Source organism: Rattus norvegicus, chromosome 13 (assembly GCF_036323735.1).
Source record: "Rattus norvegicus strain BN/NHsdMcwi chromosome 13, GRCr8, whole genome shotgun sequence".
NCBI lineage: Eukaryota > Metazoa > Chordata > Mammalia > Rodentia > Muridae > Rattus > Rattus norvegicus.
The window spans coordinates 13,141,443-13,164,690 of NC_086031.1; the positions used below are offsets into that span (position 1 = coordinate 13,141,443).

Consider the following 23,248-nt stretch of genomic DNA (forward strand, 5'->3'; position numbering starts at 1 on the left):
GGCCTGACACTATTACTGAGGGAGCTCTCAGTAAAAGGGGTCTATCATGACTGCCCTCTGAAAGACCCAACAAGCAGCTGAAAGAGTCAGATGTAGATATTTGCACCAGACCAATGAACAAAAGCTGCTGACCCCTGGAGTTGAATTAGGGAAAAGCTGGAGGAAGCTGAGGAGGAGGACGACCCCAGCAGTATCAATTATCCTGGATTCCCCCAAGATCTCTCAGACACTGGATCACCAACCAAATAGCATATATCAGCTGATATGAGGCACCCAACACATATACAGCAGAGGACTGCAGTCTGGGTTCAGTCAGAGACATTGCACCTAACCCTCAAGAGACTGGAGGCCCCAGGAAGTTTAGAGGTCTGGTGGGGTGGGTGGGATGGGGACATCCTTGTCGAGACATTGATGGCAGGGAGGAGTTATAGGATATGGAACAGTCAGAGGGTGAACTGGGAGGAAAATAAAATCCAGACTATAAAACTAATTAATTTATGTAATAATAATAATAATAATAATAATAATAATAATAATAGAATATAAGGGTCACGTATCATTTTTTGGACAAGACATAGCAATTGCAATCATGAACTCAACAGTTGTGGTTTTCTATACTTTTTTTTTCCCTAAAGTGCCTCTAAACTCAGGCATGGAGGAAGTAGGGACCTATGGGACTCTACTCCTCACAGATGAGCTATGTACAACTTATAGATTCAGGGAGTTGGAAAATTTTTGCATTTAGTTATATATACACCAAGGACCACACCAGGCTCTAATGGACATATACAGTTCAGTGGTCATATAGAGAATCCTGGTTAAATTACATCATTCACAAAACACTACCAAAAATTATGACTGTGGAGAAGTTGAATGTAATATAGTGGATCCCTTTGAAGTTTGCATTGTGATTGTAGACTTAGAAAGCCATATCATCGTGGAGTTTTGCATAGCAACCAGAGAGTAAACTTTGCTATTGCCCAATATGTAGATACTCCAGTGTGGTTATTTACTTTGGAAGTACTTCATATTCATTCAGTGTCTAAGAGAGCCAATGACTGATGAGAGTATTCTCTTACATGTACCCAGTGTCTCTGCCCAACTACTGCTTTGTAATGTGCAGACACCAACACTCATAATCAGGATTTCACAAGTAATATTTCCAACCTAAACACTACTGTTTCTGAAACTGTCTCTTTGTTTATTTTAAAGAGCATATTCCATTATCAATATCTGGTTTTGCTAATCCTTGCAAATTGTTTTCTATGTACTAATTAATGAGGGCTTCTCTCTTCTTTCCCTTAGCATCTAGAGGCTGCCTTTTCTACTCTAGCTCATTCATCATCCATACCTCATAACTGTAGCCACCCAGCAGAGCTGTCATATGATCCTGATTGATGTAGGTATTTCCTTCATGTCAGGCTAATTACTTAGGTCACTCCTGACATTTTGCTGTTCCTATGAATACTGTGGTATGTGAGGACAGACTTAATGAGCTCTGTGGCAAAGATAAGCCCTAGCAAATTAATCAATTGAATAGCTTTCAAGTCAAATTTATAGTGATGTCAATGTCATTTTAGAAAACATTTCGGCTATTTCACTGAAGAATAAGGAAACCAGGGAAAATATTCAGCAAATATTTATCAGTTACTTCTTCTGAGATACACATGTAGAGATGTAGAGATAGAGGTGTGCTCAGGCTGGTCTATCTTTACCAAAATCACCCTGTTCAATTTCATGGACAAAAACTACCCACCCATGAAATAGTAGAAGAGTTTGTAGAAAAATATTAGAAGTAATCTTTCAGCCCCATGAGGTGACCCAAAAGAAAGAAGCACACATGGGTAAGAAGACAATTCTACTTTAAGTAGCTGAATCATGACAAGTATGGCTGACTACATTTGAATCACACCTGTAAAACAAAAGGAGCTGATGATGTGTTCTAGAGATGGTCTTATCATGGCATCATTAAAGAGGGAGGAGAAGCATGATTGATAGCAATTTTGCAGTAGCAAGAGCATCACACTTCATGACCTGGAGGACCTGTGATGTCCTTGAGTTAGACAAGTTAATTTTGAAGCAAATGCATGCATATTTGAGGCTGTGCATGTGTGTGCCAGGGATCAGTTGTTGTACTTGAGCACAGTTTTAATTGACATTGCTTTGTCATGTAGACTGGACTTGCTGGTCAGTGTTAGTGACCTGTCTTCTGTAGAAAAAGTCCAAGTTATATGAGGTTTATAGCAAAAAACAAGAGATATAGAAGTATATTAGATTTTTTGAGGTAGTCAAAGCAAACTCTCCCTAACTAGGTTGTTTATAAAACCAAGAATATGTCATAATTCTGGAGATCAGAACTTCACAAATTAAATTGATATAGGACTTTATGCTTTCTAATAGTCCCAGGGGGGGCATTTTTCCTAGTTTTCTCCCAGCTTTGGTTGCCTCCAAATATATCAAATCAGCCCCATTCTCTTTTTGTCTATGACTCACTGCATCTACATATTTCCTATCCTTTTCTTTGTAAGTATTAAAACAGCCAAATGTGTGGACCCTAGAGATCAAACTTGGCTGTGATTCTTTAAGTGCTGTCTACCTTGACATTGTTTGTTGAGACAAAGTCTCTTTCTCTGTCAGGAATTCACTGTGTTGGCTAACCTGGGTGGCCAGTGAACTGTAGGGATCCACGTGTTATATCCCCATCACCGGGTTATAAGTGCATAGCACCAAAAAAAAAAAAAAAAAAAAAAGAAACATCATTTGCTTGGGTTCTGAGGATGGAACTCAGATCTTCAAAGCACTTATCTACACAGCATCTACCAGCCCAACCTCTACTTTTGATAATTACAGCAGTCTCCTAATTTAGAGAGTCTTGTTCTAGAAAGAGTTTACATGAAGATACAACAGCAAATAAGCTGTTTCCAAAAAGGTCATATTTTGAGAGTCTGGATGCCCATGCGTTTGTGGGGAGAATTTCCAGCTCATCACAATAAGCTTATTTATATCTAGGATAATTAGTGACCAAAAACCATGATTTTACCTTATAGTATCCACTACTAATTCCACTGCATGGAAGAGTTTATTTCTGTCTTTTAAAACCTTTTTCTCATGTGTGTGTGTTTGTGTGTGTCTCTGTGTATATATGCATGCATATGTGTACATATGCATTCATGTGCATATTTGTATATGTGTGGTATGTGTGGGTATATTTATCTGTATATGATATATTTATATGTGTGTATGTGTATATGAATTTATGCAATCATTTGTGTTTATGTGCATATAATCATATGACTGTGAAAGTCAGAGCACATCCTTCAGTGCTGATTTTCACCTTCTATGCAGTTTATCACAGGGTCTCCCTGTGTATGTCAGAATAAGTTGTTCACAAACTTCTGAAAATCCCTGTTTCTCTGACTGCCACTGTAGGACGGCTAGGATTAAGATGTTTATAGGATCTGTCCTCAAATACAGGACCTGAAATTCTTCTGTTAAGTAACTAACTATGATGCTACTATCTCCCTAGCTCATTGTTCTCAAACTCTTACACTTGAGTAAACTCTTATTTCCTGGATAGTTTTGTCATACATATGTACTGAGATAGGTAAGAACTCTGTTTTCTTATATTTATAAAAGACCTGTAAAAATGCCTGAGAAAATAGGGTTGACATGGTTATAACATATCTAACTCTGAGACCACATAAATACCCAAAGATCTGAAACATACACCAACATGGATAACACATAAGCAAAGTTTTAACCATAAGTACCACTTTCCTTTACCTGAAAGTTTAAGTTTTGAAAACTGAGCAATAGTCTTTTGAATTACCATAAAGATGAGGACCAACATCAACTAATATCATCAAATTTTCTCTAGTCATGTACATTCCAAGAGAGCCGCTTTCCTTAATTTATCCTTTGTTCACTGTACTTTGATAACATCTATACTGTCACTATTCACATAACCTATTACCAAGACTTTATAAGTGAATGCAGTTTTGTGTGTGTGTGTGTGTGTGTGTGTGTGTGTGTGTGTGTGTGTGTGTGTGTGTGTATGGAGGGAGCCTTCCTCAGTAGCTGTCTACATTAGTTTTTGGAACAGTGTCCCTCTGCACCTGGAGTTTACTGACTTGCCTAGACTGGTTAGCTAGTAAGCACCAGGGATTCCCGTCTCTAGGCTTCCTTGGTGCTTGCATTACAGAGATAGACCCTAAGGTAGAGCTCTTTTATTTAGCTGATGGGAATTCAAATTCACATCCCCATTTTGTGTGATAAATATTTTGCTGACTGAGCTATCTGGCCATCCCTTAAAGCTTTTATTGTTTTAGTTTTTCTTTTGCTTTGTTTTGCTTGTTTTTATGATGATAATGACAAGTGGATCTCCTTTCATAAGAATTGGTACCTAGTTCTTATTTTATTTAGAAAATACACCAAACTGTAATCCTATTCAGACAAATCATTAAGGTCTTCAACGCAATTTCTTGTTTTCACCAAACTGATGACATTGTTTACTTCTAGGCAGTTAACAGGAAGTAAATGTTTCTCACTAGTAAATTCTGTGATTTTTTTAATAATATTTAGCTGCTCATTATTAAAATGATAGGTTTTCTTGCTGAACAAATGAGCTAACACAGCCAAATTAAAAGTAAAAAGGCAGGTTTACTTGGGAATCCTGGATCCTGGGCAAATTCACCAGTCTCAGGGTGTGAAATTAGAATTAGTTGTAAACAGACTGTTGTGTGGGAGTGTCTTATAGACTGTGGTGGTGGGTGAGGGAAGGGGGATGTGACTTCCTGTGAGGGCAATAGGGACAGGTGTCTGGAATGCCAGGCCTGCTGGACTGGGCCCTTTTGATGCCTTTTCGGCTCCTAGGCCTCTTAGAGTGGGTGGGGATGGAGGGAGAGGGAGAAAATTGAACATACTGGGCCATGTGGGAGAGTGAAGAAGGCAAGCTAGGGACTCCAAGTGAACAGAATATTAATGGCATATCATTAATTTTTCACAGCCATCAACCATTGCAAAACTGCTGTGTATTTGCCTAATATTCAACCTGAAAGACTCAAAGTGGGCTAGAAAATATATAAGCCAGTAAGGGACAAGATCAACCAGAGAATATAGATGACTTACTTCACTTCCCATGTATTAGTTTTTTCCTAACTGTCTGAAGAGATTGTTTCCTATCTCAGCTAATAGTGGCAATTTTACAGTTTGGGACTTCAAATTTCTGAGATCTTTGTTGAGCCAGTATTCTTGTTAATTCCTTAAGGTCTCCTTCCCCATGTGCATGGTGTTCCCTTGTTAGGGCCCTAGATTTGCTGAATACGAATCCTTGATTATCATTTGAAGAATGAAATCCCGGACTCAAATACTATGCAAAAGCAAAAAGCAATTTATTCTACAGCATGGTGGGGGTTTGACCATTTACCAAGATGTTGACACCCATCCAAGCTCTTAGACCTAATTTAAAACACATTAGGGGAATTCTAGGGAGGATTAGGTGACCTTTTTCTTAATTAGTTGGCTAGATCTCTAAGAACATACCAGAACCATTGCTAGTTGCAGTGGGATTAGAAAATGTTGCTGGGGAAGCCTGGAAACAGTTGTTGGGGAAGCCTGAAAACTGTTGGTGACTCATTGCACTTGCCTCAGCTTCTGATTTGCTGCCTGAGGCTTGGGTAACAGAGATTTAGGCCTAGGCTCCTGAACTGTCAGTTTGAATCCTGTCATGGAGTCAGCCTGTCTCAGACCTGTCACCATGAATAACACTGTATTTTCTTATAAATATTTCTTCTAGATAGTGTTTTCATTTTCTGAGAGGAGTTTAGAGAATTTCTGTCAGGAGACTGAGAGTGTAGCTCAGTTGGTAGCATGCACTAAATACTGAGCTTTAACCCATCACTGTACAAGCTCTGTGTTACAGTACATGACTAAAATACTAACGCTGTGGAAGAAGAATCAGAATTGCAATGTCATCCTAGACCATATAGCAACTTTGAAGTCAACTTGAGAGATGAGAATCAATTTTATATTCTGTTTAGAATTTATCTAAGCAGAGAATCAAACTGCAAAACAAGCTTACACCTATCGAAAGCAGTCAAAATGTGAGCATTTTGAGGTTTTGAACAGCTACTTAACCAGCTGGAAAATGAATGCACAGTATCTGTTGTTAATTACCTCATAAGTAGAGGAAAGAAACTTGTATGTGATTCTTCTGGTTCTATGCCTCCGAGAGAGATTAACAGTTTAGCTTCAGCAAAGACCCAGCTGTTATATTAAAGGTACACTGGGTTGTTTTTTTACCTTGGAGTCAATTTAAACAAAATACCAGTAGCTTGCAATCAGCTGCTAAATTTCTATTTTACCTGAGCTGCATTATTTTGCTTCTAGACCCACTTGCATCTGCTAAGAGATAATTTACTAACTTTTTGTATCCATTCCTCAGAATAGGAGGTAATTTCTCCTTTCTGAAACAAACTGAGGAGGGGTTTAGTCAACAATCCCGGGGCTATGGGACCTCAGTTCCTTCTCATACCACCAAGTAGTTCCATTTTCTTGAGAATCAACAAACACTACTGTCCTCTGAGAATATACCCAGGGATGTGAACTGCTTTTATGCTTGTGTTTGCATTACTTGTGCTTGTATGGTTGTTTGGGTGTGCCTGTGAGGAAAAGGGACAACTTCAGCTGCCACATCTCAGACATTATCTACCTTGTTTATCCAGGCACAGCTCTCACTGCCCTGGGAAATCTGAAAGGACACCATCATTGTGCCTCAGGGATCCACTGGGCTTTCTCTCCAGTAAGCTATGATTACCAGTAAGCAACACCACACAAGGGGTCTTTTTAATGTGGTTTCTAAGGACAGAGCAGAGATCGACATGCTTCAAAGCCAGCACTTCACTGACCTCATTACCTTGGTTAAGCACTGAGATTTTCAAGGCACTCTTAGCATTTTAAATTCGAGGGAAGAAAGGTGACTTTAGGGATTCAAACAAAGTTAAAATACAAGTACTTAAATATTGCTGATTTGAACATTTTCATAAGGGGTGCTGGGAAATCTCTGAAGAACAGCCCAGTGAGTCTGATGTGGGCTTCATTAACGTCTGTCAGATGAAGGCTCTATCACCCGAAGTCATGAAGTTCTGCTCAAAATGACGAGATTTCCACATAGCAATCAGTGTTCAAATACAGATATGCCTAAATCCAGAGCTCAAGTCCTAAATCGGAGCACAAAGAGGAGTTCTGCTAAGCACTTCCAAATTTCCACATAAAATGATGCAAATAAAACAGTGTAATTTTGCTGTAGTCTCAGGGGTCAATCCTCCTCTCAGTCTTATCTGAATCCCAGGGCCAGATACAGGCTACAGAGGCACTTCATCTACTGTTGGAGAAACAAAGACAGTTCAAGTGGTACACAATGAATTCAGAGTCTATGGACCATCCTTATCAGTATCCATTCTGACAAACATCCTGATAAGTACTGCCTAATTATTTCTAAAACATGCCCATTTATTTTCTGTTTCCCTTGTCTTGTGTAATTCAGGAAGACATACAAGTCTTTGAACAAGAAAATTATGACAAAGTCCTCTGTATGTCCCTTCACCTGGGGTCAGAAAGTTTAGATACAGAGAAAGGGTTAGACCTATCTCCAAGAGCTGGAATTGTTGCATTTTCTTCTGAAGCAAAGAAACTGGATATCTGGATGTTGAGCAGGTGCCACTTGGGTTACCCAATTGCCTGTGTAGTGGCAGATCCAAGGTGTGAAACTGGGTATCTCTTCTGTAAGTTTTAGCCCTGTTGGTCCCTCTCCAGCTAAGCTTGTTACTGACACCAGGAACTTATTGCCTTGCTTTTCTTTTTTCCTATTCCCTTTTGGCCATGGAGAACCCACAGTCTCATACATCCTGAACAAGTTCTCTACAATTGTAAGGGTCCCTGGTTCACCAAAGAATGATACCTAGTTCTCAAACAGTATGTAAATGCAGAGTATTATATTCTGCAGAAGTCCAGCATGCTGGGGTCCCTCATTATCAAGATAGAGAAATCCACGTGATCTTGCAGGCCTGATTTAAAGCACATCAGAATTAGGGAATTCTTGGGTAGGTGACCTCTATGTTAATCTGTTTGGTCCAGCTCTATGGACACATTCCACTACTGGAGTGTGGGGGCTGGGAATTTACTCATGAGGTCTGGGAATTATTACTGGGTAAATAGCTAAGGAAGTCTGGAAACTGCTGCTGACCCATTCATTGTCCTTGCTTCTGGCCAGGTGGCTGGGATATTCTGTTACCTAGGCTTGAAGGCTGGACCCTGAGGCTTTTTCTATGCATAATTGACTTGCCTGGGATTGCCTAAACTTGCCCTGTTTTTAAGCCTAGTATCCTTACCTGCCAATTTGAAGTCTGTCATAGAAGCAGACTAGACTCCTCACAACTATAACTGAGCTACAGCCCACTCTTTACTGCCTCTTCTCTACATGGGGACCATCTGTCTCTCCTGTGCTTTCAGATGAGTTTACAAGAACACTCAGCACAAACGTCACCCGGGAAGATACCTAGTACATATTGCTAATATACTTGATTCTATATGGCTTGAACAGAAGAAATGGGGAAAGGGAAATGGCCAATCAAAACCAAATGAACAAAACCTATTCGTATGTGGGGTAAAAGTTTGGTTGGTAAACTCTTTCCCTAAAGGCATAAGGACCTGAATTCATTCCCCAGAATCCATTTTACAAAATCAGGATATTAGTGGTCCATGCTGAAAAAGGCAGATTTCTAGGGCTTACTTTCAAATTGGCCCAGTTTAATGAGCACCAGGCCAATAAAAGATCTCTCTTCAAAATAATTAAGATGGGCAACACCTGAGAAAGAATAGCGAGGTTGTCCTCTGCCCTGCCTACTTCCATGCATCAGCACACAGACATTTGTTGGATGGCAGTCTGTGAAAGGTATCCTGGTTCCTGGTCTGGATAAGGTTGAAGCTCCAGTGGCCCTAAGGGATGGTAGGTGGTTCCCTAAACTCCCAGAAGGTCAGGATCCTCTCCTGTAGCTACAGACCTCTACAGCCCCCTGTGGAGAGGTTTAGTCACAGAGAAGCAGGGCCACTCCCTCCCATATGTAGATGAGGTATTCACAAGCTCAGACCAACGCAATAGGAAACACCTTCTGTCACACCCTGACCCACCTCAAAACTGTATATAAGAAATCTATCCAGAGGATTAAAGGCATGCAAGAATTACTCCATCACCCGAGAGCTTCTATCATAAGAGCTGTAACACTGCTGCTTGGAGAAGAGATCTGCTCTCCTGAAACCACTGGCAGATGCTCCCCTGCACCCCTTGCCAGCTGGCCAGCCTCCTACTGGCTCAGCCCAGCCTGACATCTTGGAGCAACTGAAGCAGCAGCAACAACAGTGGAGATGGAGATGGAGGTAGAGCAGCACCAGCAGTGGAGATGGCAGAGGCAGTTCTCCCTCCCTGCCAGAGTTCTGTCAACTTCACCTGAACCCACACACCTAGCTGGGCCAGAGATCTGCACCTACCTGGACCAGATATTTCTGTGGAAAGCCTCCAATACACAGGCCCACAGGCATGTATCCACAGTTACAGGAAATGAAATTTAAAGACTTGCAGCCTGTCATGTATTTTCTGTGATTCATTCACAGACTAGCCAGGATACAAACTTATTAGCATATGTTTCATCTGGAAAAGAATTAATTCAGGAAGTTTTCAAATCTTTTGCTGACTGTTGTAGTCATTTTTAAGAACTTATTTATTATGTATACAGAGTTCTGCCTGCACGTATGCCTGCACACCAGAAGAGAGCACCAGATGTAATTATAGATGAGCCACCATGTATTTTTCTGGAAACTGAACAGGAAACATATAGGACAGCAGACATTGTTCTTAACCTCTGAGCCATCTCTCAGTTTTAATATTTATGTCTTCTGAAGAGTCATATGATTGGGCTCTAGGATCCTAGCTGGTGGTGCTGTTTAGGAAGATTGAGAACTGGGAAGATTGAGAAACAGTGTGATTGAGAATTGAGGTGATTAAGAATTGTGAAGATTCCTCATGGGAGGAAGTGATGTGTGTGTGTGTGTGTGTGTGTGTGTGTGTGTGTGTGTGTGTGTGTGTGTTGAGAGAATCTATCAACTGTTGCTTAAATACTAGGGTCACACTCTGAAAGAAAAATATTTTCACTCATATCTGTACATTTAAATATAGCCATCTGGAAGACTTCAAGTTCCTGAAAGAATGGTTTATAAACAGTTGCATGGATTTTACAAGTTTTAAAGAACTTCAAGCTTGAATTCTGTGACTCTATTTATAAAATCTCTACAATGCCACTTGAAGTAAGATTTTGCATGTTCTTCCAAGATAATTTTGCTTTTTCATTACACAGAACTGACAAAGCCTTTTATTGAGCTGTCATCTAATTGTTTCAGAAATTATTAAGTGACAAATCAATCCCATAAGAGAACACTGACAAGCTGGCATATTAGTTGGATGAAGGAGGTGCATATAAAAATATGCCTGAACTGTGACTAGAATATACAGCAGGGAAAGAGAAGCAAAACACGAGAACACTGGGACTTGTTGATCAAGTGTTTTCTGGTTTGGGAAAAAGGAAGCACTAATTGGCAGAGTGCTTGGTCTTCATATAGGTGTTCCTAGAGGTATAGTCACTTGTATGTGTACAACCACATTAGCGATGCCGTCTTAGTGTTTGCAGGTGTGGAAGGGGCACCCAGATCTCACCTTTAAGTTTATCAAGTACAGAGTCCTTGTTATCTCATCATTAAGCTGGTTTGGGCTAAAATTCTTATACACTATATGCATTTCCCCCGTACATGTACAAACATCTTTGTTTCTTGGCTTGGAAATATGTTTGAACATGTATGTATGGGCACATATATCCTAGTACATATGTGCAGAGTCCAGAAAAAGGCAAAAGATCCTCTGCTCTGACAGTATCTGACTTATTCTATTGAGAAGGGTTTCTGACTAGTCCTTGGGCTACCTGGCAGCCTGGAAGTTCAGTGGTCTTTTCATCTCAGTCCTTCATAGCTTTGGGCGTACAAATGTATGGAGCCACACCTGGTATTTGAACTCAGATCTTAATGCTAGAGCAGCAAGTACTCTTGCACTTTTTACACCATGTAGCCATGTGATCCTTATGTGTGTACCTTATGTTCTCATAAGCATACAGCACTCACAGAGATGCAATGCACATCACAGAATCAGCTAGTTTAGAGTAAGTGCATGCCTAGGAGCTTATGGACACAATACTTCCATGTCCATCTCAGGTAGATCCTCAGTCAGCACAGATGATTAGCCTGCTAAGTCCTTATCCCTTCTAGATACTCAGTTTATCATTCTTTTAATAGACATTTGGCCCTCTGTCATTGCAGCTTGTAATAAAAGAAGAAAGATGACGAAAAATGTAACTAAATATTTATTAAGTCAAAATTGCTCCTAGGGAAAAGGTACCATATGGCTTGAACTACTGATAAACCTAAAACATGAATCTCCCCAGCGTCACACAGAGCTTTACAGTGCCCTTCCCATGCATTTTTCTGCCGCTCATGGAAGACAGCCACATCATCCTCCTTTTCAAACAAGTTTATCTATTGTGTCACACATGCTTGATACCCTAAAATATAATCAAACAAAAAAAAAAAGAGAGAGAGAGAGAGAGAGAGAGAGAGAGATCCAGGATTCTTTGATAACTCTAGCACAGTTCTAAAAGGCCATTACGATGTGTGTATAAAAAGATAAAGAGAGGGGGATTATGTTCTATGGAGTTGTTGTGAGGTACGGGAAAAGGGGTGCCTCGGGGGGGTCCATGATGAGATATCCCTTCCCCCTGAGGGATCAGCTAAAACACTGTATATTATAGAATAGAACAGAGTTTATTCAGTGCATGGGGAGAGGAGGGCAGAGAGAGACAGAGAAAGAGACAGAGAGTGAGAGAGAGAGAGAGAGAGAGAGAGAGAGAGAGAATAAGGAGGAGGAGGAGGGAGGGAGGGAGCGAAGGGGAGGGGACTTCAGGGAAGGGAAGGGAAGGGGAGAGGAAAAGAGTAGAGGGGCAAAAGCCAGCCATGAGTATGTGAAGGTAGAGGGAGGAAGGTAATGGGAAGACAGAGAGCAAGAGAGTGAGGAGGGGGTAAGCAGACCCTTTTATTGTGTCAGGCATACTTGAGTGTTTCCAGCTAACTGTCAGGGTGGAGCATAGACAGAATGCTAACTCCTTGTTTTAAACTTTTGTTGTATTCATGTTTTGTCTCTATGCTTGTGTGTGTATCATGTGTGTATGTGTGTGTGTGTGTGTGTGTGTGTGTGTGTGTGTAAATAAGTGCAATGTCTCTAAAGGCCATAGGTATACGATCCACCAGAGCTTGACTTAAAGGTAGATATGACCCTACATACATGCATGAGGAGAACTGAACTGAACTCAGGTCTGTGGGTTGTTAACTGATGAGCTTTATTTTCATCTTTGGGGACTTCTCTGTGATACCTTCGAAGGAAATAAATTAGCTATTACCTTCGTCTGTAGGCTATAGTTCAGTTTCTAATACACTCTTGGGTTACAAATGAAATAATTATTTTCAATGAAAGTTGGGAATGCTAAACACATGTTGTGGGCCTATTTGGTGTTTTCCTGTAATTTGAACAGTGTTCAAAGTATTTTGATACTCTCAGAAAGAGGGAAATATTTTCTCCCGGTGATCCAGTACAACTGAGCATAGACAAGAAACAGATCATCTCTGTACAACTCTGCATATAGCCTATTGGGTGAATCCTCATGTATTCTTACTCTATATCCATCAACTTTGCATTATCCCTCTTTGCTTGCAGCTCACACTGAGCCAACAACAACAAAACTCTCTTTAACACTTCATGCCTTCTGGTTTTTATATCACATTCTCTCCTTAGCACAGACTGCTATTGTGATAATGAGCTTAATAATCTTATTGAGATAAATTTCCTTTGAGGTTCTTTTCTTTTCTTAAAAGCCTGGGAGAGTCTTTGTTTCCAGGAGCCCTTTGCAGGCCTGGAAACTTTCCATTTGACTATAGGCCAAGTAGACACCTGGGGCTTTGCATTTTGGCCTAGTGTTCCTTTCTTTAGGCGTCAGCAACTCCCCCAGGTTCTGCTATAGCACCTCTGTCTGCTGAAAGGCTTTTGAACTAATTGTCTTTAATGAGCTTGCTTGGGTAACAGCCCATAACCCAAGGAGAGAGATTACCTGTCTCACTGTGCTTTCAGTTTCAAAAGGTGCTGACATCTTGTTCATTCTTTTAAATACAAAGCTCAAATTAAAGACACTGACAGTCTGTGTCAACTGGGTACCCTATCCAAGTGATTGCCAAACACTGGCTTTAGCTCTGGTCAAAGCTCATCAAGTACATGAATCCACTTACGGTTTATACAGAGCTTCATAAAGTGAGGGCTTGAACAGCTGCCTTACAATTTTTTTTTCAGAAATGTAAATTCTTAACCACATCTGACCTATTAGATCAGATATTCTTCAAGCAGGGCTCAGTACACTGTGCCTTAACAAGCCCTGTGGGGCATTTTGAGGTATGCTCAGTTTTGAAAATCCGTTTTACAGGTCATATGAGGTCAGCATCCTCATTACACTTGCTTTGCAAGGGAGAGAGCTAAGCTTCCTAGAGATTTAGTTATCTACCAAAGCCACAGATTATTTTAAACTTCAAAACAGAGACAAAATATATAGAGAAAACAACAGCTTAAAGATGAAATACAAATTACATATATAGCAGTAAATACTCAGTAATGTTGGTAGAGATTGCCTGGTTTGTAAAGTGCTTAGTATACAAAATAAGGATCTGAATCCAAGAAAAAATTTGGTTGCAAGAGTGTGCCTTTATAATCCAAGCACTCGACAAGTTGATACAAGTGGATTCCTATGGTTTGCCTGTTAACCGGCAGAGCCAAATTCAAGGGATCCAGGCTACTGACAAAACCTGTCTCCAAAAAATACATAGAGAGTGGACTCATAAATTTGAAGTTTGGTCTCCACATCAACACACACACACACACACACACACACACACACACACACACACACACACACAGACAGAGAGAGAGAGAGAGAGAGAGAGAGAGAGAGCTCAGTAAAGAAGAGGCAATTAAAAAGAACTCACTCTCTCAGACACTATACTTAATACAATTCAGAAAATGTAAAAAGGTAGAAAAATGTTAAAATTGTAATATTAACTCTGACTTCTATTCCAAGAAGAAAGTCTTCAGAACATCATGGATTTATATATATTAAAAATACTATTATGATTTGAACTTCCTAGTAAACTTGGAGTACTTTGACAGAAAGATTAGTTTCAGAGCAGTGGATTTAGAAGAATTAATTTTAAACAGATAATCCTGATCCTTTGATATCAACTACTGGATCATATTCAACTACAAATGCAAATATGGTAGGGACTACATTTATGTGCTCTTTCAAAGACAATGTCCATAGGAATATTTTGAAGACTACTTGCTGACTCCCTGTTCAAGAAATGTGTTTAAATACCACCTTTTTACACAGGAAGATGTGGGAAAGCAGTAGAATCCCAAAGGGGCTAGAACCAATGTAGGCAAGTACCCTGAAACAACACAGTAATTTCTCACATTAAGAAAGTTAAACAGATGGACAATTCAGGAAGTTTTAGGGCTAACTATAAAGCCAGAGGGGTAGAGAGAAAACTTCTGAGGTTGGGGTAATCACCAGCTGTTGAATTGGCCACTTATTTCTCCCTTTGCAGCACTGTTTCTTCTCTATACAGACATGAAGGCCTATGACTGTGGATGCATGCTTTAGACTTTCATAAGCAAACTACAAGATTTTGCAGTGTGTCTACTTGTATACCCAGGACTGTCAGTGACTAAGGCAAGGGGATCACTGGGACTTGATGGCTGCAAATCTAGGTCCAGTTTTACTGAGAGGACCTATCTCAAAGGACTAAGTAAGAAAGTGACAGAACAGAACACAAAACATCTGCCTTTATTTTCATAATACACAGATGTGTGTATCATGTACACACATCCAAATAACAATACAGGTCATGATACAGAGGAGCTGTGCTTTTAGGCTCTTATTGAGTCTGTGCATACAAGAAAGGAAGAGATTGTATTTTTAAGCCTTGATCAAGTAGCCTAGTGCTAGGAATCTAATGAGATTTTAAAAGATATATGTTGATAGTAATAAGCTTCTTTCTCTCAAATTGTTTTCTAAAATTGGTGAACTTAAAATAGTATATCAAACAATGATCAATACTCTGAATATGCTAGGGAGTAATTGGCAGAATAAATGTGTATAAATCAAGAAGGTAGGGGAGCATCTCCCAGAAAATTTCGTAGCTGCTCAAGTATGAAATTGGGAAACTGATGACTGAAAATGCAATGTATTGTTTCAATTAACCTCTGAGTAACAAAGTGCTGCATGACCAATGTAAGCCCCATGTGTGCAAATGGATTTCAGAAAAGGACAGAAATCTCTGAGAATCAGACGACACTGGTTGATGGATGTGTTGGTAAAAGCCAGTATGATCTTTGCGAAAGCAAAATACGAAATGAGTCTGAAGAAGATGCATGATAGAGGAAAATGAGAGGCTGGTGTATCTATGAATTTCCTGACAGCCGTGACAAATTACCAGAGAGGAAGTAATGTAAAGGAAGAACATTTACTTTGGGTCACACTGAAATTCCCCATGGGTACATGAATAGGAGGCCATTCTTCACTCTGTATCTGCTCTCAGAAAGCAGAGTGGGAACACAGGTTAAGCATCTCTGTGTCCTCCACATCTTTACAAAAAAAAAAAAAAACATAAAACACTTAATTCCAGAATTTTCCAAGGAGGCTTGAGTTTTCACTTTGACTTAGCTGAGCATTATGTTATGAAAATATTGGTGGAATGTACATTATTTGATATATCTGTTATTTAAAAACCATTACACACAGAAACACATCAAACTTCACTCCTCTGCCAATGACCAAGTGAGTCATAGGTTCTAACTGTTAGGAGAGATTTTGCCTGCTATGCCTCAGGCCATGTTTTTCATCTCCAGCAATACAAAAAGCAGGGTTAAAGAGAAGGGTTAGCATGGCCAGAGCTTGCTTCACAAGCATGAAGATCAAAGATTTAATCCTTAGAACAGCAAGAAAAAAATTGAGAGGGTATGGCATTCTGTCTGCAAGCTCATTGCTCAAGATAAAGGAACTCCTTAGAGCAAGCTGACTAACTACTATAATTTAAGGATAAGCTCTGAGTGCAGTGATAGAGTATGCCTCAAAGTATAAGGCAGAGAACAGAAACATCAAGAAAGATAGCTCAACACCATCTGTGGGACTCTGTACATAAGAGTATACATGGACATATATAGGAATGAGAAGGGGGAATTTGAACTCATGCATTAGTCCACATTCATGTTAATAGTCATGTACACACATTCTTATATGTTACACATATAATAAAAAAAGAATTTGTTAAAAGACCAAGGCAAAATATGCTCAAGAATTTCTATGCTGCTGTTAGGCAGCATCCTGCATATATTTAAAGGAAGAATAAATCAAGAAAAGAAAGAAGAGAAGAGAAGAGAACAGAAGAGAAGAGAAGAGAACAGAAGAGGAGAGAGAAGAGAAGAGAAGAGGAGAGGAGAGGAGAGGAGAAGAGAACAGAAGAGAAGAGAACAGAAGAGAAGAGAACAGAAGAGGAGAGAGAAGAGAAGAGAAGAGAAGAGAAGAGAAGAGAAGAGAAGAGAAGAGAAGAGAAGAGAAGAGAAGAGAAGAGAAGAGAAGAGAAGAGATGGTGCTATACAATTTTAACCCTCTTTCTGGATAATCAAAAACAGGTGACCTCGTGGACTCGTTGTCTAGCAGTCTAGCCAAATCAGTAAGTTCAAGGTTTAATTAGAATACTTTACTCGTAAAAGAAAATGTAAAGACATAGTGAAACAAACCATAATTCACAATCAAGTGTGCTTAGAAGTGAAACTTAATTTTAAGTAATGTGCTAATGGTCCCTGGTCAACTTTAGTGTGGTTGAGGTTTGATGGGCTAGCCTTGCAACAGACCTTGCCTATCCTGCAATAATAGGAACCTTGGTGATGCCACAGATTTTTTTCTAAAGACCTGAATATTAGTACAGTATGTGGAGGCTATGTTTGTTTTTTTTTTGTTCCTACCTTGAATGAACAAAAAAAATGGGGGAGGGACCTCAAATATACTACCTCAAGCAAGATTTAGAGCTTTTTGTGCACTGTCCCCAAACATAGAGAGAGTTAGCCTGAGGCCTAGGTAGGCTGAGAGAAGGCCACTTTGATCTGAAGATTATGAAACTTGGATCTTTTTTTTAAACATAAGTCAAGACTGCAACTCAGTCTGAAAACAACCACTTGTGAGGGAAAACTTCAGAGAAAGTAAATAACCCCACATCCATTTTTGCCTTTAAAGTCAACATAAAAATTTGATATCATTCCCTAGGCAGAGGACTACTTATTTTTCACTACACACTCAACAGCAAAGCAAGCACCAATTCTGTAAATATTAATGTGGACTTCAATATTGAGAAACAAAATAGAAGAGCCTTCAAAGAGTATTTTGAAAATGAAAGACCATGCCTAGTGAGAATATTGCTGCTGACATCGTAAGTGTTCCAACTAAAGATGGCAACACTCATATTCATTACTCCATGTTTGCTAACTAACTGGAATGCTTAGCTTACTCTGATCCCAATTAGAGATCTTCAGCAAATATCACTGCAGCTAAAACATATTCTTTTCAGCAAGGTTGGGCTAATACTGAAAGGTGTTGTATCTGAAGTCAAAGCTGCATCAAAGGAAGTTGTGAGAGATAAATACTGCTATGCATCTCAGTGTATTCACATTTTTATGTTTAGAGATGTTTATGATTTTTTTCCTCCTAAACTAAAAGCAGCATTTGTTCACATGTTATTTTATAAAAGCATTAACATTCTTTCTTTCTTTCTTTTTTTTGAGGGGGAGGGATATATACATGTACGTTCTTGTATGTATGCATGTTCACACAGGTGTGGCCTGATGCATGGATGCCTGTGATTGACATGAGGAGTGTTTTTCCTCTATCACTTGTTATCAACTTAGGCAGTGTCTATTGTCTTTTTGTCTAATCTTGCTAGCCTAATTGCTGTGGGAAACTTTAAAAATGTCATCACATCTTCCTGGCTTTTTGACTGGTTCCTAGGATCTGTTCTCCAGTTCTTGTTCTTTGAGGGTTATCACAGTACCTGCTGAGCCATCTTACCAAGCCCAAAGCTCCTAACAACATTTGCTTACACAAGGTTCACAAATGTGGGGTTGAAACAGGGAAGAAAGTTCTGTTTTATAACTTAGAGCAGCTATATTACCTCCAAAGCGATAATTACTCCTGCCAGTGCCAAGAGCCAGGATAAATCTAAGTATTGTCATGTATATTTGAATGTTTTTAGAACTTTGAATGTGGCTATTTAGCACACTCAGACTAAAGTAGATTCCTTAGGCATAATCCTTATACCTAGCGATTTTGGACAAGTGACATAGTTGAATTATTTAGGCAAGTTATGCAAAGTGTCTGATACACATACACACACACACACACACACACACACACACAATCTTCAGCCAATATGATGGTGAATGTTGTCAATTTGACAAAATCTAGAGTCAGCTGAGAGATGAGCATCTGAGCATGTCTGCAGAGAACTTTCTTGATTGTGCTAGTTTAAATGGGTACACTTGTCCACTGTTGATGACAGCATTCCCTGGCTAAGATCTTGGACTAGGTAATAGTGAAGAGAGTGAGTTGAACACTGGCATAACAGTCATTGCTCTTTCTGATTATTGATGGCCTGTGATCAGCCACTTCAATCTCCCACAGATGTGAATTCCCTGCCTTTGTTGGCAGAATTTTACCACAGAACAATGGGCAAAAGAAAGATAGCCAATGACACAATCTTATTGGAAAGCATATTTTTGTTACCAGGTTTTGAATTTTTATAGATGACATAACATATTCTGTGTGTAAAACCATTGAAATTTCAAGAAAGGCAGTAACACACCAAACTCTCTACAGCTGGTAGTCCAATTCCCCTTGAAATAGAGCTACATATGAAACTGCCTAGATGTGATCTCATTATTTCTGAATAGGTACAAGAGAGTGATTAGGCCCCAAAGTCTGGTTACAGTAAGATGGCAGAGACACGCACTGGTTAGAATTAGCAAATTTCATCTTTATTTATTGGCAGAGAAAAGTATTGCCTACCCATATGCTGTTTTCTTGCTTGTACTGTTGCCAGTTGTGCCCTGTGTCACTAAACATCAGGTGATAGCTTGTCACCCAGTCAGCACTCCCATATCTTCCCTGTGTAGCCACTGCTGTAATCTCTACTCTGTTTCCCAGGTCCAACTGTAGCCACTGATGGGCACTGGAATCTGCTGGGGACCAACCGCCAGTTCCTGCAATAAAAGAGAGACTTGTAATAATGCCTTAGGAATTCACTATTTCTTATGTAGAAGATAAGTGGAACTACTATGTTCAATCAAGGCACAGTTTCTGCCTCTGAATTTAAACTTTTAATATTTACTCATCCAATTTTCTAACTTGTATCCAGAGTACCAGGTTCAGGGAAAGGGCAGAGTTCATGGAGCCAACTTCCTTTCCCCTTCTGTCCTGTCATTCTTCTCTCTTTAGCTCTGGTTTTTCTTTCTCTGTACAATTCTATACTATGAACCTACTAGGGGACTCGTATCTCAGTGTGGATACAAAGCTGAAAGAAGGCATTCATTGAGCCTTCCATGGATATCATTAATTATTTTAAACTTTATTCTTCATGAGGGGAACACTTGGTAAAATGGGGGAAAGTTTCAAAGAAAGCCTGTAAGGAGCCTTCATGTACTATAAGGAGTACATGTACTTCAAGTACTGTAAGGAGTACTTCATGTACTTCATGTACGGGAGACAGAATGTACTAGAAGGTACTCAGCAAGGCCTGTCTAAGACAGAAACAGTAAAGCTGAAACCTAAAGTCAGGGTAGTCAGGCCTAGAAAGGTGGGAAGCAGACAGTTCAGTAATTATCCATGTGCAGGGAACAGAAGAAATACATATATATATGTGTGTGTGTGTGTGTGTGTGTGTGTGTGTGTGTGTGTGTGTGTGTGTGTGTGTGTATAGCTGCAGTAATGAGGAAGTCTGGCACATTTAATGTATATTCCACTATACTCACAAGGACTTTGCAGCAGATGCTTGGCCCCTAGATTATTTATAAAATTTGAACTTTGTAAATAATCAATATTCTTTCTCTTAGAATTGGAAAACCCATGCCTTAAGTTTTTGTCTCCAGTATATACTTTTTAAATCAATATATACTTTTAATGACTGCTTAATTCTTAAATATTCTGAAACCTAGGGTGAGAGATGTTGCACTATCTTATGAGACACACAGATGTGTGGTGAAAATCAACCATCTTGCTGACCCCTTTGCTGAGTACTGGAGGGAAAAGTGCTACTAAATATAGAGTTTTACCATTTCCTTAAACTTGTACGTTCATTCGCTGATGCTCTAGTTTACCTCTCACCAAATGGAAGAGAATTTACTCAGACCTCAGTTTGGTAACTCAAGGACTTTCTATTTCTGGTCTCCACTGAACGTTCACTCAGACCCAGCTTAGTAGGTCAGGGACACTCTACATTCTCGTTCCCACTGCAAAGTCTCTCAGTGTATTGGACTACATATATTGATACCAAACCTGGGAAAAAGAAGGCAGAAATCATTCTGATCATAAAACTTGTAAGATATTGGGATTCTCTTCCAGAATCAATTTGCCTGTAGTATTATTGCTTGATAAGATTCCTTTTATTTCCCACAATTAAATAAGATTAGAAGCAGAGACAGAGAAAGGCCTATGAATGCAATCTACTTTGAACTATGTTCTGCGTTAGTGGTCAGTGTGCCACAAACAAGCTAGGGGCTATGGTATGCTGATACTCTCGACTCTTGTTCTAGTATGAGGTATGCACATGTATATGTGTGGGTAGTGTTTGTGTGGGGAGGGGTAACGGATTTTCTTTTTCTTTCTTGCTTGCTTTCTTTTTCCTTTTAAAGTATTACAGTTATAACTACAGGACCAAGGTCTCAAGAATAAAAGCTATAAGTAAACTTCTAGTTATGTCTTTCCCCCCTGATTTCCCATTCCTATGACATATACAGGAAACAAGGTCTAGATCATGCTGCAAAGATTGCTGGGGAAAACATTGGATGTCTGCACTATCACTTGGAGGAAAGCTCCTGTATCCTTGTTAGACTGAACCAATCCAGAGTGGGGTTAAGAATCAATACTTTTTGTGATTCAGCTATTGTATACTGGAATTTACTGTGTTCATTCTGTTTTTACTCTCTGCACAGTTGCCTATGAAAAAATAACATCCATCTCTTGGTGTAGTAAACAGAAGAAATGCAGAAAGTTTAAAAAACTGTACAGCCAGGATTCAAATACAGTTAAGAGGAATGCAGCTCCTTGAGATTACTTTGTAACAGGAAATATTGTGGCTAATCCCCAGAAGATCTTAGGCTGAGGAGATATCTCAGTGAAAATGATTTGTTCCCAAGCCTGACTCCCTGACTCAAATCCCCAGAACCACATGGCAGAAAGAGGGGACTAATTTCAGTAAGTTGTTTCACAAGAACACACACACAAACACCACCACTACCCACAACAACAGAAACAAAAACAAAAAATGTAAAAACAAAGAATGTTGAAGGAATAAATAGTAGAAGCCATAGAAAAGGAATTGGAAGGGAGGGAAAATGAGGAGGGTTAATCAAAATACATTATATACACCCATGTGTTTCTCAAGAAATAATTGCAAGAAACAAATTTAATAAATGTTAATAGTCATGGGAGAAAGCATTCGAGTTTCCTGACACACTAGCCTCAGAAATACATACTTGCTGTTACTACTATCACTACTACCGACCACGCCTAAAAGTCCCAACCACTAATCCTGCCTCGCTGATAATTCCTTAGAACTGAAAGAGATACAGATATTACTTTCCTAGGAAAATGCAAGCTAATTCTGAAAGCATCCATCATGCACAATCTCTATTATAGCTCATTTCAGAGACTTCACTGATTTTAAAAAGTAAAAAATGCAAAGTGGTTTTGAACACTGTCACCTCAACAATACTAAATTGTTGATAGGAAATGGACATATATATTGTGGATTTAGTTCATTGCTTATATTATGTTAATCAGGTTCCTGAAATTATATGAATATTTGCAACATCTGAATAAAGGATGCTGAGTATCTCTGGGCCCAGTTTGGTTTGACTAATAAATAAATTTGCCAGCTGCCAATGACTTGCCAGAGATGCAGAGAGGGGACTTTTAGGATTCCTTGACAAGAAATGCAGAAGGAGAAGACACAATACTAGGGAAGGAGAATCACCAGTCCTGAGAATTATAAGACAGAGAGACAGAGAGACTGCCATCATGTACAAGTCTGGGATAAGGGTCCAGGGTGGTTGCAGGCCTGAGTATGGGGTGGCTAAGATGGAATATAGGTTTTAATAAGTAATAATTCAGGAATATCAGAGGCAAGAGTATGAAGAGTATATTAGATGTGGAGATGATTGGGAGTAGCCCTGCCATTGAACTATTTAGGGAATATTAAAAATAAGGCCATGTGTGTGTGTGTGTGTGTGTGTGTGTGTGTGTGTGTGTGTGTGTGTGTGTTTGAGTCAAGTATCCACAACATTGGGGTGGTAATGAGGAAGATGTGCTGCTGCCAACAGGCTGGTAGAGTGGATTAATCTACTTCAGCTACATGTATGATGGTACTTTTTTCTGAATAGATTAAAAACAGGTTGATTTGTAGGCTTGTGTTTCTTCCATGGAGCCCTTTAGTATATCTCTGTAATAAATGGCCATATAAAATAAATAATACACTTTTATAGGCAGAATATTATAGGACTTTGGCCTTTTTAAGTGAGGTTCACTAGTTTTAAAAATTCCTCATAATTTGATTTTATTTGCCAATAGTACCCAGGTGGACACTTGTTAATGTTTTAGAATGTTTCTTTTTTACAGTTTTTTTCATAGCTTTTAAGTGCTTACCATGAAGAGCCAGTCCCTGCCTGATTATCACCTAGGCTTCTTCCCCTGCTGTTGAAGATGCCTTTTGTCACATATTACATCTAATAGAAAAA

The 23,248-nt window shown here is 39.4% G+C and overlaps 1 protein-coding gene across 3 annotated transcripts in view; it reads right to left on the reverse strand.

Moving 5' to 3' along the window:
- The window catches only part of Cntnap5bl1 (contactin associated protein family member 5B like 1), a 1,004,796-nt gene that overhangs the window by 762,977 nt on the left and 218,571 nt on the right, over positions 1 to 23,248 (reverse strand). For 2 of the 3 annotated variants that reach the window (NM_001329899.3, XM_063272229.1), the window contains 1 exon segment: positions 19,305 to 19,498. The exons of the other annotated variant lie outside the window; for it this stretch is intronic. In NM_001329899.3, coding sequence (NP_001316828.2) covers positions 19,305 to 19,498 — 194 coding nt within the window. 3 annotated transcript variants of the gene reach the window in all.